Source organism: Electrophorus electricus, chromosome 3 (assembly GCF_013358815.1).
Source record: "Electrophorus electricus isolate fEleEle1 chromosome 3, fEleEle1.pri, whole genome shotgun sequence".
In the NCBI taxonomy this organism is placed as follows: domain Eukaryota; kingdom Metazoa; phylum Chordata; class Actinopteri; order Gymnotiformes; family Gymnotidae; genus Electrophorus; species Electrophorus electricus.
The window spans coordinates 21,696,392-21,712,861 of record NC_049537.1 but is presented as its reverse complement, the minus strand read 5'-3'; the positions used below and the strand labels follow the sequence as shown (position 1 = coordinate 21,712,861).

The window sequence follows — 16,470 nt, the reverse complement described above, 5'->3', positions numbered from 1 at the left end:
ATGGGAGAGCGAGTGAAAGAGGTACAGAGAAAGGTGGGAATGAGAGAAAGAGTGAAAGAGCTCACAACTGGCCAGCTGAAGGGTCCCCTCCCCCCCTCAGGCTGCTAGCTGATGATGTCAGCGAGAGAGAGAAAGAGAGCGAAACCAGTCAAGCAGCAGGAGGGGGGGATTCCCCTGGAGGAGATTTAACAGGGGAGGAGTGTGGGATATAAACAGGAATGACCTCTGTATGACACCCCCCCCCCCCCCCAGTGCACAGCCGACCAATGAGCCAGCAATTTCCCCCCCCCCTCCTCCTGCTCCTCCCCCCTCTTCTCTGACTGAATATGCCATTGAGGTCACGCGAGTTTACATGGGCTGCCAACGTGAACGCTGGCCAGGCCAGGCCTGGCCTCGGATGGCCCGTCTTCATTTTTTACTCTTGGAACTGAAGCTCCTGTGGTGGCTGGCGGCTGATTCGGTAGATGCAGGCTTCTGTTGTTTTGCCCTGTTCTTTTAAAGCACTGTTACCCCATTCCCTCGTTTTACCCTCTGCTAAGGGTAAGAGGAGGAAGAAAACAAGTAAACAGAAACCCGGTTTATTCAGTTTTTTCACAGTTGATTTAAGTGTGAATTTAAGTGTGTAATTAGGATGATGTATACACATGCCGTTTCCTTCATTGGGTCTAAAGGCTAAAGTAGTCACATTTCTTTGGATTATGGAATGAACTCCTGAGATTGTAGAAGTTAAGATTCTTTCTTTTGGTACTTAATTTCCTTCTATATTATTATATTGGGTTTTTTTTTGCAATTGCAAGAAATAATCTGATTTCAGCGCTTGCAGTAGAGATATTTCCCCCCTAAAATGTTTTTTTGTTTTTTTTTTAAGCATTCTACTTTTTTAAAACTTTTTTTTTTAATAGAAAGAAATATTTTTAAGAAATATTATTTTCAGAGAAACAAACAGCTGACATTCCACTTTATGAACTCTAAAAGTTTCACAGTTAAGAATGTTGTTTTTCCCCCAGGCATTTATAGGTAAAGTTTGAATACCAAACATAAAAACAAAGACAGAATCTCTGTTACACTCGTCCTAAAATCCTGTGAAGTCTTATCTGAAACGAGACGTTTACTCTTGTGGTGATGGTGGATAATGGTGGAAGTAGTTTATATTCCTCATGTCGTTTGTAGGTCTAGTGGTCCTCCTGTGTGTTGCAACTCTCTCTTGTTTGTGACATGTTTTCTCTTTTCCCCTATAGCGAACTCTGGGTCTCTCCAAGGGCCTCAAACCCCTCAGTCAACAGGCAGTAGCTCACTGACAGAGATGGCAGGAGACCTGAAACCCCCGACGCCAGCCACCACACCCCATAGCCAGATGACCCCCCAGCAGACTGGCAGGTTGGGACTGTTGAAACGATGCAGTGCTAGCCTGCTAATGAACTCAACAAATGTATCTGAATCTTTGTCCTCATTTCAAACCTGTTCTGTGGGTCCTTGAGAGAGTATTTCAGAAAAGCCTAAAAAGTTTTGTTTAGTATTAACTGGGGTACAGAGATCCATGATGTATGATTTTCACTGTTTCATTTCATTGTGCATTGCTTGGGTTTGATGGGTCTGGTATCAGTAACGTTGAGTTGCAAATCCATTACTATATCTATATCCATTATAGCCTGATAAATTACCAGCTCCACTTAACAAAATATAGGTCTTCTGGTTGAGATCTGGATTCTTAGGATAAAAACACAGCAATGTCATAGGAAATGTTCCTACAGAAGCAAGTTTGCAAATAACTGAAATGTAACAAAGTTGATCTTGAGTTGAACATCCTGTGCTGAAATTGGGTTGTTCCACAACACCCAGAGCCAGCTATTTGAGGCTGGGATGCAGTAACAAGCAATTCAGTATAACGTGATATGGACATCTTGAACTCTCTCTTAATTTTACCATAAACCTCTTGGTTTAGAATCTTTTTATTTGAATTCTCTTGACTAATGAAAAACCAAACTGAATCAAGGCAATACCATACCTTGTGCTTACCATCTGCTTACTGGGTCCATTTTTAGAAGTAGGTTTTAGACTTTTCAGATTGTTGCAAAAATAAAACTCTGTTTACTAACAAGACATTCTCTGTTGGATTATCTTAATAAAAACTATTTGAACAGAACGAGATCCTGAATAGACAGAGATAAATATGGTCAGGAGAGCAAACGAGGGTGCTTTCCAAATATCAGTTTCAGCGCAGCAAGCTTTGCCTTGTTTTCAGATCCATCCATCATCCTAAAAGAAAAGACCTCACAATTGCTGTATAATGGTTAGCCCCATGCAATGTGCATTAATGACAGCCACACACACACTCTCCCTCTCTCCCTCCCTCTCTCTCTCCCTCTCCCTCCCTCCCTCCCTCCCCCCCTCTCTCTCCTGGGCTCTTAGCTGACTGGCCTCCCTTCAGATATATTTAACTGCTTCAAAATGTTGGCAACCCCTTGCTTATTAACATGGGCCTTGAGCGCTCAGTTCAAGCGAATGCATCACTATACGCGTAAGATAGAGGAGTCGAGCTTTGAATGTAACTTCAGGCCCCAGGGTTTTAAAGTGCCTTGCTTTAACCTCTACAAGCAAAACATCTAGAGTTTGGCTAGATTGTGACAAAACAGTTTTAGTTGTTTGTGCAACGACAATATAGAATCTTAATTTCATTTTAAGTCCTCCAACACCAGTAAATGTTTGTAAACAAGACTCCAGTACTGAAGCATCTCCAAAGACCGTACCTTGGATTTAGTCATCAGATCAATACCTCTTGGCTTTCGATAGCCGATCGATACCTCTTGGCTGGCTTGCAGAATTGTAAAGTTATCATCTTTTTGCACAGATTGGACAGTTTGCTTCGCAGTAGGATCCAAAGTGCCCAATTTTGAAAGCTTAGTCTAGAAACCATGAAACAATTTGAGACACAGATAGAGGTGAACACTGCATTTTGATTTGAGTGTTAAATTTATATATATATATATATATATATATATATATATATATATATATATATATATATATATATATATATATAAAAATATATATATATATATATATATATATATATATATATATATAATAATATATAAATAAAAAGCAGTGTAGAAGCACTATGCTTTGCTTGCTTGGGCAGCTGATGGGGACACAGTTTTATCCCCAGTCTGTCCAATGTTTAAGTAAGGCTCGGTCAACATCAAGTCCCGGGTGACTCCATTAAAGCACCACTTTGAGTGCAAAGAGAGGCTGTATGAGCAGTCACCTTCCCTTCCATCACTGACAGCAAACATTCCAACTTTGCTTCCTAAACATTCCTGCCTAATTCGGGTTCCGCTGCACCATCTTTGTCTTGCCCTGGCCTGTAGGAGTGGTGTGAGCGTGCAGGATCCCTTCTGCGAGAGCAGCGATCCGGCTTTCCAGAAGCGCACCGGTGTGCCACCCGGCATGATGTTCCCACAGCAGGGCGGCGGCGGAGCTGATGTCAGTGTCCGAATGCAGTACGATGCCAGGGAATCCTTTGGAGGGCCCAGGAAAGGTAAGCTAATCACTTTAGGACTTCACTGAAATCTTAACTGTTAGTCTGGATGGCAAGGCGCCTTTCCTTCTTGCCAGAGAACAAGCATGTTGTATTTCAGGGTATGTTTTAGTAGGGCCTAAACGCCTGGGAGTGAAGTGATTTGTTGAACAGTGCTGCCCTCTGGTGTCTGCAGTAGTGCTGTATCTAATGGTTTTCAACTGTATGAGTAGTAACAGTTTGTAGCACTGAAAGTTGTGTGTGTGTTTGTAGGTAGCAGTGAGTCCTTCGTGCCAGGACAGATGTCCAGCACTAGCTTGCAAGACGTCTACCCACGAGGACCTCCTTCAGGGCAGGGCATAGGCCCACGACCCCAGTACCCTTACAGCCCTGGCTTTGACAGAAGGTCGGTGAAGTTTCACCAGTGACTGACTGACCATGAATAAAACCTGATCTCGTGTGTTAATTCATCTTTTACCATACGTTTTCTTCAGGCCAGATCATGCCATGGGCCCAGAGGGTGGCATGGTGCCCCCTGGGAATCAGAACAACATGATGCCTTCCAACAGTGACCCAAGCATGTACTCGGGCAGTCGGTACCCCATGCCTCCGAGGTAAGGAGATGGAATTTGTGTGCGTGAATGTGCAGGATTAGGTCTGAACTGAATGTGTGAACCTGCATGAGAACATTGCTGATGTCCTAAAAGAATACAAAACTGGCTAGGTGAATATGGACTGATCAGTTGGTAGTGCTGCTAGAACAAAACACAGGCAGCAGCTTTCAAATACAACTCTACCCATAGCTCGACCCAAGTCCCAGATGGTGTCAGATACATTTTTTAAGTTAGAAATAAAATATTGCTATTGTACTGTGACTTTGATTAAATTTGTAGGTTATGCACTACATGCATGTTTTTTTTTATCTTGCTTTATCAATGTAAAGCTCTTGGAATGACCTGTGTATGACATTGATTATACAAATAAACTTGCTGTGACTTACAGTAATGTGTGTTCTTCCTTTAGGCATGGACATGAAGGTTACAGCCAACAGTATCCACAAGGCATGCCCTATGGCACACATGGAATGTACCCACAGCCACAGGTTGGCATTCAGATACAATATATTCAGCCACTTGCATCATATCATTGTAATTGTTACAATTTGAACACAACAGTATACTCTGTTGAATGCCCTTTTACCAGGATGTAAGATTTGCTTGGCCATTTTGCAGAAAATCTTAACCTGAAACAAAGAAACCATCCAGTAAGCTTAGTGTAGTTATGACTATATGTTAATGTCATTGATCTCTCTCCACTCCTCAGGGCTACAAGAGACCTGGGGAAGGGATGTACGGACCCCCAGCAAAGCGGCATGAGGGCGACACCTATGGCATGCCGTACGGTGGCCAGCAGCCAGATATGTACGGCCAGTATGGTGGAGGGTACCCAGAGCGCAGACCCATGCAGGGACAGTTCCCGTACCCATATAGCCGTGAACGCATGCAGCACGCAGGACAGGGCCCTCCCCAGCATGGTATGATGAGTGGAGGGCCATCCACCACGCCCAGCGGAGGGCCTCAGGGGAACATGTGGCACCCTAGGACTGACATGGGCTACCCTTACCCTGGAAGGCAGGGTCACGGGCCCCCATACCCATCCATGAGCCGCGCAGATGATCCGGAGGCGAGGGCAAACCAGGACGGTCAGTGGCCCGGTCACCCTGGCCAGCGTCAGTCGTCTTACCCTCCCCAGTCCTCCTCGAGTTCCATGCCTCCCATGACAAACCGCCAACCCCCGTCTTCGTACCAGTCCCCTCCGGCCGCGCCCAACCACATTGCTCGGGCTCCTAGCCCAGCACCCTTCCCACGACCCATGGGAGGTTCCATGTCCCCCAATAAACCTCATTTGATGCCCTCTATGAAGATGCCTAAGCCAGGGGTTCCTGGGCCCATGCCAGGCTCACAGAGTGGTGGTGTTCCTGGTCAAGGGCTCCCCCCCATACACCGAGAGATCAACTTCCCACTGGATTCCATTGAGGCCACACAGCTTCAGCTAAAGCCTCGTCGACGCTTAACCTCCAAAGATATTGGTAAGTGAGATGGTTTGAAAGTTTTTTATATTTGTCAATGTGCAACAAAAACAAAACATAAAAGGCTCATAAAAATACAACCTTCTTGGGAATAACAGTTCTGAAAGCAAACATAAGCAAGCATAAACATAAGCAAACACTAGAAACTTAAATCAGTGTTATTTCTTGAAACTTAAAGCTTTCTAAAATCTTGCTTAAATTAACCAACAATTACCCCCAAAGGGACAGTGACATTTTTGGTCAATGATTTGATTCCTTTGAACGAAGGAATAAAGAAACTGTGCTTCAACAGATATGGCCTGGCATCTCTTTAAATTATGTGATGGTGGTAGGCCATAAATAAATATATTTTCGTGAGCGTTTCAGTTTGGACATTAGACATACGCTTCTTCAGAGAATTTGTGTGTAAAGTGTAAATAATAAGGTGTGAAGAAGTCCCTTCAGAACTGTCGTTACTTTGAAGGCACTCCGGAGGCCTGGCGTGTAATGATGTCTCTGAAGTCTGGTTTGCTAGGAGAGAGCACCTGGGCCTTGGACACTATAAACATCCTGCTATACGATGACAGCACCGTGTCTTCCTTTACCCTGTCCCAGGTAATGCTACTCATAAGCACAGTCTGGGGCACAAGTAATCACATAGCTGCTCCAAAATCTAAAAGATTGGCTGTTAAAATGTTAATAAAAATAACCTTTTTTTCTCCTGTGTTTCTCTAGTTGCCTGGTTTTTTGGAGCTCATTGTGGAATATTTCAGACGATGCTTGATAGAGATCTTTGGGATCCTGGAGGAGTATGAAGTAGGCACAGAGGGCCAGAAAACACTTTTTGGTCCCCTTCCAGAGCCAGGAGAAAAACACGAGCTTGATCATCGGGAGCTGGATAGCCGTTCGGATACTGAGCAGGCGGACAAGAGGCAGGAAGCGGAGCTTCAGAGGCCCGTCCCCGGCAGCACAGGCGGACCAGAGCATTCAGAGAAAACGACGGCAGCGGAGGCCACTGATCAGGAGGTGGGGCGAGATGGGGAACTGGGTAAAGAAGAGAGTTCTCCTACAGAACCTAGGCCCAAGCAAGCCAGCAAATATGACAAGCTACCAATAAAGGTGGAAGAAAGAGAGGCAGCCGCTGACCGGGTGGAGGACCGATCCGGGCAGCTGGGCTTGGCTGGAGGGTTCACCAGTGGGCTGTTGCACTGGAAGGCTGGTGGTGGTGACTCCACCGCACACATCCAAACCCACTTTGAGAGGAAATTTCAGGAGCTGGGAGCTGAACTGACACTGATCAAGTCTGAGTCTGAGGAGGAAAATGGCAAAGAAAAGGATAAGGAGGGTCCCCGTAATGAACAGGCGTCTCATAGGGAAGAACAAGGCCCTTCCGGTAAGAGCCTAATAGCCACTATGGGCGAGATGCTGTGTTCGCGCCCAGGAGCACCTCTACCAGAGGGTGAGGCCCAGGCGTTGTGTTTAGGCAGCCAGGAGAAACAAGGCAGCATCACCCTGCTGGAAGATGAGCCACGCTGCTGGGATGAGGCACCGCTGTCCACGGCCGAGGACTGGCAGGACGAGCTAGCCAAGCGATGCGTATGCGTGTCCAACATAGTCCGCGGCCTCTCCTTTGTCCCAGGTAATGACATTGACATGGCGCGGCACCCAGGCCTCGTGCTCGTTCTGGGCAAGCTAGTGCTATTGCACCACGAGCACCCAAAGAGGAAAAGGATGCCCCCTACCTACCAGCGTGAAGAAGAGCGAGGTCTGGCCTGTAGCAAGGACGAGTGGTGGTGGGACTGCCTCGGCGCCTTGCATGAGAATACCTTGGTCACCTTGGCCAACATATCGGGGCAGCTGGATCTGTCCATTTACCCCGAGAGCATCTGCCTGCCCATCCTGGACGGCCTTTTGCACTGGATGGTGTGCCCATCAGCCGAGGCGCAGGACCCTTTCTGCGTGGCGGGTGGCTTCTCGTCACTGACGCCGCAGAGGCTGGTGTTGGAGTGCCTGTGCAAGCTAAGCATCCAGGACTGCAACGTGGACTTGCTCCTGGCCACGCCCCCGTTCAGCCGCCAGCAACGCCTCTACGCCTCGCTGGTGCGCCACGTGGGCGAGCGCAAGAGCCAGGTGTGCCGCGAGATGGCCGTGGCCGTCCTGTCCAACCTGGCGCAGGGCGACCCCACGGCGGCTCGCGCCATCACTCTTCAGAAGGGCAGCATCGGGACCCTGGTGGGGTTTTTAGAGGACAGTGTTGCCATGGCGCAGTACCAGCAGAGCCCCCACGGCCTCCTGCACGCGGGACACCCGACGCACCCGGAGCCTCCCAGCGTCAACATGATGTGCCGGGCTGCCAAAGCCCTGCTAGCAATGGCTCAGGTGGAGGAGAACCGGGCTGAGTTTGTGGTGCACGAGAGCCGGCTACTGGACATCATGCTGTCGTCAGCGCTGAACTCTAGCGTGGTGGCCATCATGTGCGAGGTACTGTTTAAGCTCGGGCGCTCGTGACACAAATAGCAGCCTGAGGTGCCATCAATGAGACGGGACGCAGTCAAGCCACACAGGTCGAGAGCTCATAGAATCGTTGGTGTTATATTTTTATTTAATAAAAAAAGACAAAAAATGTTTTTACATACAAATGGATATATAGAAAATATATATAGCTCCTCTACCCCATTTTTTTGCTATTTTTGTTTTGGATTTTTAAATGATTTTAATACAGATATTTAATAATTCGGTTTTTTTTTCCCTGTTCTTTTTTGTTTAGTTTTTTTCCCTTTCATTTCTGTTTTAACCAAAGTTGATAGATACTGTATGTTAGTTTTCAGAGCTTTTTGTTCTCAAAATATTTTTCCATTGTGTTGTTCAGTGGGATATTATTTGGGGATGCAGATTTATTTAAATTGTGAGATGTGTTGTAGATAGAAGTTCTCTTGCAATGTGTTAAGATAAGAAAAAAAAACACTGACTTTACTCAAATATACATGTATCCAGCTCTTAAAAAAAAAAAAAAAACAACAAAAAAAAAAGCATTGTGCAATAGGGTTTAGTTGGCTTGTTGGAGGGGAGACTACCAAATGTGAATGACTCTTTATCACAGGCAATATTCAAATTTGACAACCAGTATTGCACTGCGTAACCACACCAGTATCTAAAGGGTAAAATGAGAGCTGGTTTCAAACGTACTTGCTTCCACCAGTATGACCATCGCAGAATCACCTCTCTGAGCGCTGAACTCTAAAGTGCTTCAGGTCACCACTCCTCTCCATTCAACTCATGGGCTGATTTGTATATATGAGCTGTACATTAAACAGGCCCTTTTCACTTTTTTATTTTTCCTCCAAGAGATGTGGTATTATACAAAGTGATGGTAGTTAATGCTATTAATAACCTGAAAATTAAATTTTCACAATATCATCTGTCTGGGGAGTCTGCTGATGTGTAATAAGCTTCTGTATTCACACAGTTCTGTAAAACAGATAGGAATGGTTTCCCCAGTAGCCTTAGATGTCTGGCTTAAAAAAGATAAAACGGCTCATCAAGAAGTTGGTGTAACTGTAATCCATCTAAATTAAGTTATCCCAAAATTACTTCAACAATTCCAATGAAAATGTACAACTTTGAACTTTTCATGCCATATAATTTGATGACCATTGTTTACTAGTATAAAGTCTTTATACTACATGTTCCACATGTTTAAACAGTAAATGTACATGAAATCTGGTTGAGCACTGTGAAGATTGTTTGAGTGTTTGTCATTTAATTTCATGTAATTCTGGAAGCCTACAGAACTTCAAAAAGGAATGCTAATGCTGAAATGTTATACATCAAATTTGGGGCCCCTGTTTATTTAGGTACCATGTCATGTTGAAAATGGTATGTTACTCGGTACCTCAAAGCTGGCATTTAATAGGATTTTTAAAAAAACTATAAGCATTTGACTCAGCTCGTTTGACTTGACAGTTTTCTGTCAGGTTGAACCAAATGTGCTGGAGCAAAGAAAACTGAGCAGTGACATCCCCTGGATTGTAAAAATTAGGCATCCAGCTACTTGCAAAAATCAAACAAATAAATGCCTAGAATAAAGACTGACTATTCCTGATTTCTAAAACATTTGGCAAGCGTGTTGCAGTGCTGAAGTATAGCTCTCATGTCGCTCTAACCCACGCCATAGTTGCTGCAGCATCAGTGTGTGCCAGACCTCTTTCCCATAACAGCTAAATTTGTGAATAACATGCTGTCACCCTTGTGCAGTATTTTTGGAGCCTCTTGACAATGTTGTAGTCTTTAGTGAAAAGGTCTCTTCCACAGCTAGCCAATTTAAATCTCCCTTAAATGTGGTGTTGATCCAAGTAAATGATGGTGTGAAATCCAAAAAAAAAACAAAAAAAAAAAAAAAAACTAGAAATATTTTTTCAACTATGCTTCTCACATTTTTATTTGACCCAGATTTAATTTCTCTCATTTTGTCAAAACTAAACAACTTTTACAGTGTTCTATTTTACACTGCTTGCTCTCTGACAATTAAGTTCATACCAATAAATGCAAGTTCAGCAAGTTCATGGCCAGTTCAGCAAAATGTCCCTTGAACAAGAGTGGCTGCACTTCTGTGACATCCAGGAGTACTAATACACCTTAATCAAGTTTGCCACATTTAGACAGATGGGGATCCACAAAGTTTGCACTGAAGCGCCTCTCTCTCTCTCTCTCTCTCTCTCTCTCTCTCTCTCTCTCTCTCTCTCTCACTCACTCACTCACTCTCTCTCTCTCTCTCTCTCTCTCTCTCACTCACTCACTCACACTCTCTCTCTCTCTCTCTCTCTCTCTCTCTCTCTCTCTCTCTCTCTCTCTCTCTCTCTCTCTCTCTCTCTCTCTCTCTCTCTCTCTCTCTCTCTCTCACTCACTCACTCACTCACTCACTCACTCACTCACTCACTCACTCACTCACTCACACACACTCTTAGCTCCAGATTAAGGATCTTAACTCAAATCCTAACAAGGCTACTGTGGAGACTTTAGGAGATGACAATGATGATCATATCTGATCAGTTTGTGATGAGAAGAACTGCAAATAATCCTCATTTATTCTCATCTTGGCCCGGTGCTGCTTCAGGGCATGTTGACTGTCCAGTGAGCAAAATTTTAATATCCTGTTAAAAAGTCTCTGAACAACAGTGATTATTTTGTCTTGAAGATAGAGTCCCAGTCAAAAGGTATTCCATTTTGTTGTATCGCTTCATTTTTTGGGATGGCAGGGAAAGTCGACTGTATTTTTTGTCGAAATTCTACCAACTGCAAAAGAAATAATGAAGTAAGGGTCAGCATTCATAATGTGAACATCCTGTTTTGAAACTTACAGGGCTAAAGCAAATACATACACTATGAACACCCAGAGCCTTCCACACAGCAAAGGTAAGGAGGCCAACACCACACCAGGCATAAAGGGAACCCCATCCCAGCGCACGCAGGGCTAGTGATGCTCCACTCTCTGGGACTGCTGCTGTCCCCAGTACACCCTAGAGACCAAAAAATAAATAAAAATCCCGTTACTTTTCACATGAGAAACTTCTCAGATAAAATCACAAACCCAAGCTTTCAATCATTAGTATATTAAACAGAGCTATTGCTTATATTACAGCAACATCTTAAGATGTTTACTACTTTATAGAAAGTTCAACAAAGGATCTCCAAGAACTGAACATTGAACATATTTTTAAACAGCCTGAAAAATAATTTATAATATGTTAAGCTATGATAAAGATAAACAAGCTCATTGTATTTCTAATTGAAATCCATACAGTATTGCCAGGTGAGCAAGAAAGATGCTGCTATCCAACCTGAGCTATTGAATAAAGACCATCTCTCAGTCCATTTTAGCATGGCTGGGGACAACTCTGTGGCAATCAGATTTGCAAGTTGTCCCAACACTTGTGACTTACTCATTGAATATTGCTCTACAATTAATCAAATTTGGCCTCTTTAAAAAGGTGTATCTGGCTAAGATGCATGTTTACAAAGAAAAGACTATAGCTAAAAATGGGGGGGGGAGTATTATTATTAATAAAAACAATAATAATAATAATAATAATAATACCCATATATAAGGCAGTTTATATTATAATACAAATATATAAAAGTTTATATTGTCATGCATATACATTTAAAAAGCCACACCTTGTTAAACCATTCAGGGCTCCTCTTCTTAGCCAAAGCAAGTGTGGACCCAAATCCAGTTATCATGCCTGCAGTGGCTACTGTTGTAAGAAAAGCACCACCTGGAAAAGAGGGGAAACAGATAATAATACCATAGTTGGTTGTTATGGGAACAGAAAATGTTGCAATGAATGGTTGCTTTAGAACAACTTAAGGTTATGCAGCAGACAGTTGTGTTGCAGTCTTCATCCTATTAGTACAGCCTAGTCCAAGGTTTAAGTCACATTTATTTGTACAGTTAAAAACAATGTACTGTACAAATGACCAAAGTGCTTTACATTTACTACGATTTTGACATTAGGGATAAAGTATGGAGTTAAACACATGTACGTAAGAAATACTTTCAAGCAAAGGAAAAGCAAAACTACTAGAATTTTACATTCTAAACAATACTGCACTTAGAGAAAACAGGAACATGCTCAGATGTCCTCAAATAGCAGCGAGAAAAGAAGTCTTAAACCAAGATTTAACAGACGGTGGGAAAGAATCCACAAAGCAACCATGGAGAAGGGCAGGGGTAACGTAAGTGTGTTTGATAGATGTGGCTGTGCTAGAACTTTACTCAGAATGTCACAGTGGTTTTCACCATGTGTGCCTGTGAGATTTATCATCATAAGTAAAAGCACAACCACGTCATGTTTCATTTTCCCGGTAGCTTCTCCTGGTATTGTATTTCTCAAGAAACGGAGGACACCTTGCACAGCTGTGCTTTTTATAGTTAGGGTCTGTAAACTGTAGAAAAGGTAAAACTGCAAGCATCACCTTTTCCTTTGCACTATTCTGAAGAATAATATATTAAACAAATTATTAACATTTCGCCATATACCAGAGTTAAATTAATGCAAATACGGTTTTTGCTTTTCGATAGTTAACCCTAGCTAGCTAGATAGCCAGGCAAGGGTGTGATGTAGCCACCTTAACTGGTTTAGTGAACAAAGGAATACGTAGGGTTAGAATGCACTGATTTCTCCTGTCAAAATAACCACAACAGCAATCGTTAATTCTACGTTTCAACAGTCACATACCTTTCAGCATCTGTAATTTAGCATCGTCCACACTGTTAGTGGCAACAGGAGTATTGACATTCACACATTCCTCTTCAGATGTCATCTTGACTGTGTCCTTCTTATGTGTTCCGGTGTAAACATTTATGGGAACCAATGTTTATTAATGAAATACCATTAACATTTCAATTGTAGAACTAGAATATTATAGCGTTATATTATAGCGTTATTAATGTCGTGAGTTGATTACTAGCGTGCTTCAAATAGTTCTGTATGTAGCAATAGCTACAAAACAATCTACACTCTACCGTGTGTGCTAATAGTTTACATTTGTTTCCTCCAATCGTCTCCTTAACTCCTCCCGACCCGGAAATATTTTCTAATTCGCCGTGCTGGTAATATAGGAGGCGAGTGGAGGGTGCTAGCTGAAGTTTCCTCAAGATATTTCATTCGGCGGGAACATAATTAATTATAACCCAACAAGCTACTTAAGCGTGTCCTGTGCTGACAGAATTGCTTTCTTGGGAGACACCTACACATGACAATTGCAGTGAAAGCTATGCCAAGTCTACAAAGATTGGGTTGAGTTGTGGAACCTATTACTTCAGTAATGATCAAACAGCAAATGTAACTAGTCAGGATTGGTTGCAGGTAGTTCTTATTGGTTATATGAATTATATAAGAATTATAACGGCATTAAAACTGCATACCTACAGATGCTGGTTTAGCGTAGGCCTATGTTAAGATGCAGATGTTTTGTAGTTTTACGGGAGATTTGAGATTTCACTTTGAGAGCGCTTCCTTAGTGATGTGTTACAAAATGGATGCTAAACAACATGGCCTAACATTTTATAGGACCGTCCCAGTATGGTTTCCTCGTCTCCCCAACTTAATTTCCCTTCCTTGATGTGCAGCCAAACGTTACTGAAGAAAACAAATTTAAAAAATAAGCGATATATTAGGTAATAAGAAAATAACGAATTGGGACATTTTGGAAATATTTTGGAGTCAGAAGGGCTTGTTTGTCTTCTACATTTTGATAGTTGAATGTTCCGGTGTTCTAGGTTATTTTTTTTAATTGGGACAATTTCGAAAACTGATTTGCACTTTTTTAGCATTAATGAGGGGTTCGATTGATATTTAAACGCCATAATCCAGTATATTTAACAGAACTCGCACGCATACCGTCTTAAAGCCTTTTGCCATGAACAGTATGCGGTGGGTTATTAGCTATTGGTAACAAACAAATAGAACTCGTATAACATCTAATCTTATTTTAGCGTGTATATTAAGCAGGTCTTAGTACTTTTGCTTTAGACACAATATCCCTAGTTTGATTAGTGGGGACAGATCAGAGACATCATGAATACATTTGGTGAAGCTAAACAAACAAAGTGTAAGTGCAAAATACACACATTGTCTATACCTACCTACACATGCATCCTGTCTATCGCTGTGCAGCAGGATCTCAGCACTCATGATCATTAGCACTTGTTTGGTATAATTGGTTGATCATACACCTGACTATAATCCTACAAAATCCCTGACTTTGTGCAAGTGTACATATAAGAAATGATGCTGGTTTGAAGGCAAAGTGTATTAACACCAAATATTGATTTGATTTACATTTTTCTTTTGTTTGCTCACTTTGCATTTTGTAAATTGATACAAATAATAATTGTTTATTTTTTGTTTGAAAGGATTCTTAGTTTATAGCATTTTTTCACACCTGCCCAAAACCTTTGCACAGTGCTGTATATATCCTCCTGAGACCCTGCCTATTCATTTGTGTCCTCTGTAGTGGACATTGTGTTTTTGCTTCTATCTTTTCACTCATTTGAGTTACTCTGTTAATTCCTGGTGTACAAAGCATACATCACTTTCCAGTGATGCCACATGTGTCTGGGTGGGAGGTTACCAAATTTTTCTTTTCTGTCAGTACAAAATGTCTTCCATAGGAACAAGTACATTTTATTGAAAGAAAAACGGTAAGTCAAATATTGATTAGTTACTGATGTTTATCTATAATGTTTTATATTGTATTGTTTATTAACATGTCAGGAATGATGTAGTGAGGTTTGAGAGTAGTTTTCTTATTACTGTGTTGAAATAATAGCCAGTTTATGAATGTCCTCTATAGTGGACACCAGGATAATCTTGATGTCTCTCATTTTCACAATGTTTTTCCACATTGCTGTAGTAGACAGGACAAAAGCAGATGAGATTTTGTACAGAATAATAGAGGCAGATTTAGATTTATCAGATGAGGAAAATGCTGAAGATGAGTTTGGACCTGCTGATGAAGAGGTAGAGAGCGCTGAAGAAGAGACAGGCTCATCAGACGAGCTAACAGGCAAAGGTGAACATGAAACCCTCCGTCCTCTGTGGTCAAGGACTAGCACGCATGTTCTAGTTGTCTCCAGTGTAACCATACATGATGCTATCCATAGTAACATGCATCACATGCTACATTGTTATTAATTGCTGCAAAGTATTTTTTATGGTAAATGAACAACTATATTTCATTGTGATCAAAGTGGTTAGAGATAAGAATTCCTCGGGTTATTTACCAACATCATTTTGGAATTTTTTCATCCCTATAGATTCAGTCCTGTGCTACCTATGCCCTCTGATTATCAAGATGATCCTACAATCCATGCAAATTGGAGTCCAACTGAGTACCTTTCCCAGTACATTGATGGCAACATCTTTAAAAACATGGCGATATTCACAAATCAAAGGGAACTGCAAGTTAGGAGTGTCTCTGAATACCACACCACAGGAAATTAAGGTGTTCTTTGGAATATCAGTTCACTTGGCCTGCCTTGGTTACCCAAGAATCAAGATGTTTTGCTCCCAAAAACAAAAGTGCCAATAATTAACAACAGTTATTTTTAACAACACTAAAAATAGTCGGAGACCTGGATGTGACAGAAGAAACAAAGGAAACAGATATTCTTTGGAAAGTAAGACCTCTTTGACAGAGTGAGGCAGGGATGCCTTAGCCTTCCAAAACCAAGAAAGCTCTGCATCGATGAGCAAATCATTCCTTTTACAGGCCGTTGTCCAATCAGGCAGTTTGTTCCAGGCAAGCCGTACCCTACTGGCTTGAAGGTATTTTTCCTTGCTTCTCCAGATGGTTTGATGCTAGACTTTGAAGTGTACCAGGGGAAGAATACATTTGCTGACAAAAAATCAAGCATTGGGGCAGCAGCAGTCCTACATATGGTTGAATCTGTGCCTGCAGGAAGTCAGCGCTTCTTTAACCGATATTTCATGTCGGTGAACTTGATGGATATATTGCTGGAAAAGGGTTTTGCTGCAACTGGAACCCTAATGAAAAACAGGGTCCCAAAGCCATGTCAGCTAACTGGTGACAAACAATTGCAGAAAGAAGGCAGAGAAGCATCAGTTATGGTGGTCAAAAATAGTCTTGAGCTGGCAATTACAAAATGGTATGATGATAAACCAGAATTAATGGCCTCTACCATACACGGAAAAGATCCTGAGGACATCTGCACAAGATGATCCAACAAAGAGAAGTCTCACATCCAAGTGAGAAGACCAGCAGTCATCAGACAATACAATGAAAACGTGGGAGGGGTGGACTTGTGTGACTGAATGCTGAGCTTTTACAAAATGTCAAGCAGAACCAAGAATCTTAAATT

The 16,470-nt window shown here is 42.3% G+C and overlaps 2 protein-coding genes and 1 long non-coding RNA gene across 7 annotated transcripts in view; 2 read left to right on the top strand and 1 right to left on the bottom strand.

Moving 5' to 3' along the window:
* arid1b (AT rich interactive domain 1B (SWI1-like)) overlaps positions 1 to 8,250 on the top strand; it is a 42,497-nt gene extending 34,247 nt beyond the window's left edge. For all 5 annotated transcript variants that reach the window (XM_026998498.2, XM_035524262.1, XM_035524263.1 and 2 more), the window contains 8 exons: positions 1,239 to 1,377; positions 3,369 to 3,538; positions 3,791 to 3,923; positions 4,012 to 4,131; positions 4,541 to 4,619; positions 4,841 to 5,606; positions 6,070 to 6,200; positions 6,321 to 8,250. In XM_026998498.2, the coding sequence (XP_026854299.2) occupies positions 1,239 to 1,377; positions 3,369 to 3,538; positions 3,791 to 3,923; positions 4,012 to 4,131; positions 4,541 to 4,619; positions 4,841 to 5,606; positions 6,070 to 6,200; positions 6,321 to 8,093 (3,311 nt within the window). In that variant the 3' untranslated portion in view covers positions 8,094 to 8,250. The remainder of the gene's footprint in view (positions 1 to 1,238; positions 1,378 to 3,368; positions 3,539 to 3,790; positions 3,924 to 4,011; positions 4,132 to 4,540; positions 4,620 to 4,840; positions 5,607 to 6,069; positions 6,201 to 6,320) is intronic.
* A 2,226-nt stretch (positions 8,251 to 10,476) lies between these two features.
* Positions 10,477 to 13,105, bottom strand: tmem242 (transmembrane protein 242). The gene is made up of 4 exons (XM_026997950.2): positions 12,824 to 13,105; positions 11,760 to 11,860; positions 10,964 to 11,101; positions 10,477 to 10,877 (listed from the first exon to the last, which is right to left on the bottom strand). The coding sequence occupies exons 1-4, from the start codon at positions 12,906 to 12,908 to the stop codon at positions 10,764 to 10,766; spliced, it is 438 nt and encodes a 145-aa protein (XP_026853751.2). The 5' UTR covers positions 12,909 to 13,105; the 3' UTR covers positions 10,477 to 10,763.
* A 122-nt stretch (positions 13,106 to 13,227) lies between these two features.
* Positions 13,228 to 15,975, top strand: LOC118241047. The gene is made up of 2 exons (XR_004775807.1): positions 13,228 to 15,161; positions 15,406 to 15,975. It is a non-coding gene; the product is annotated as an uncharacterized LOC118241047 (long non-coding RNA).
* Positions 15,976 to 16,470: the final 495 nt, after the last annotated feature.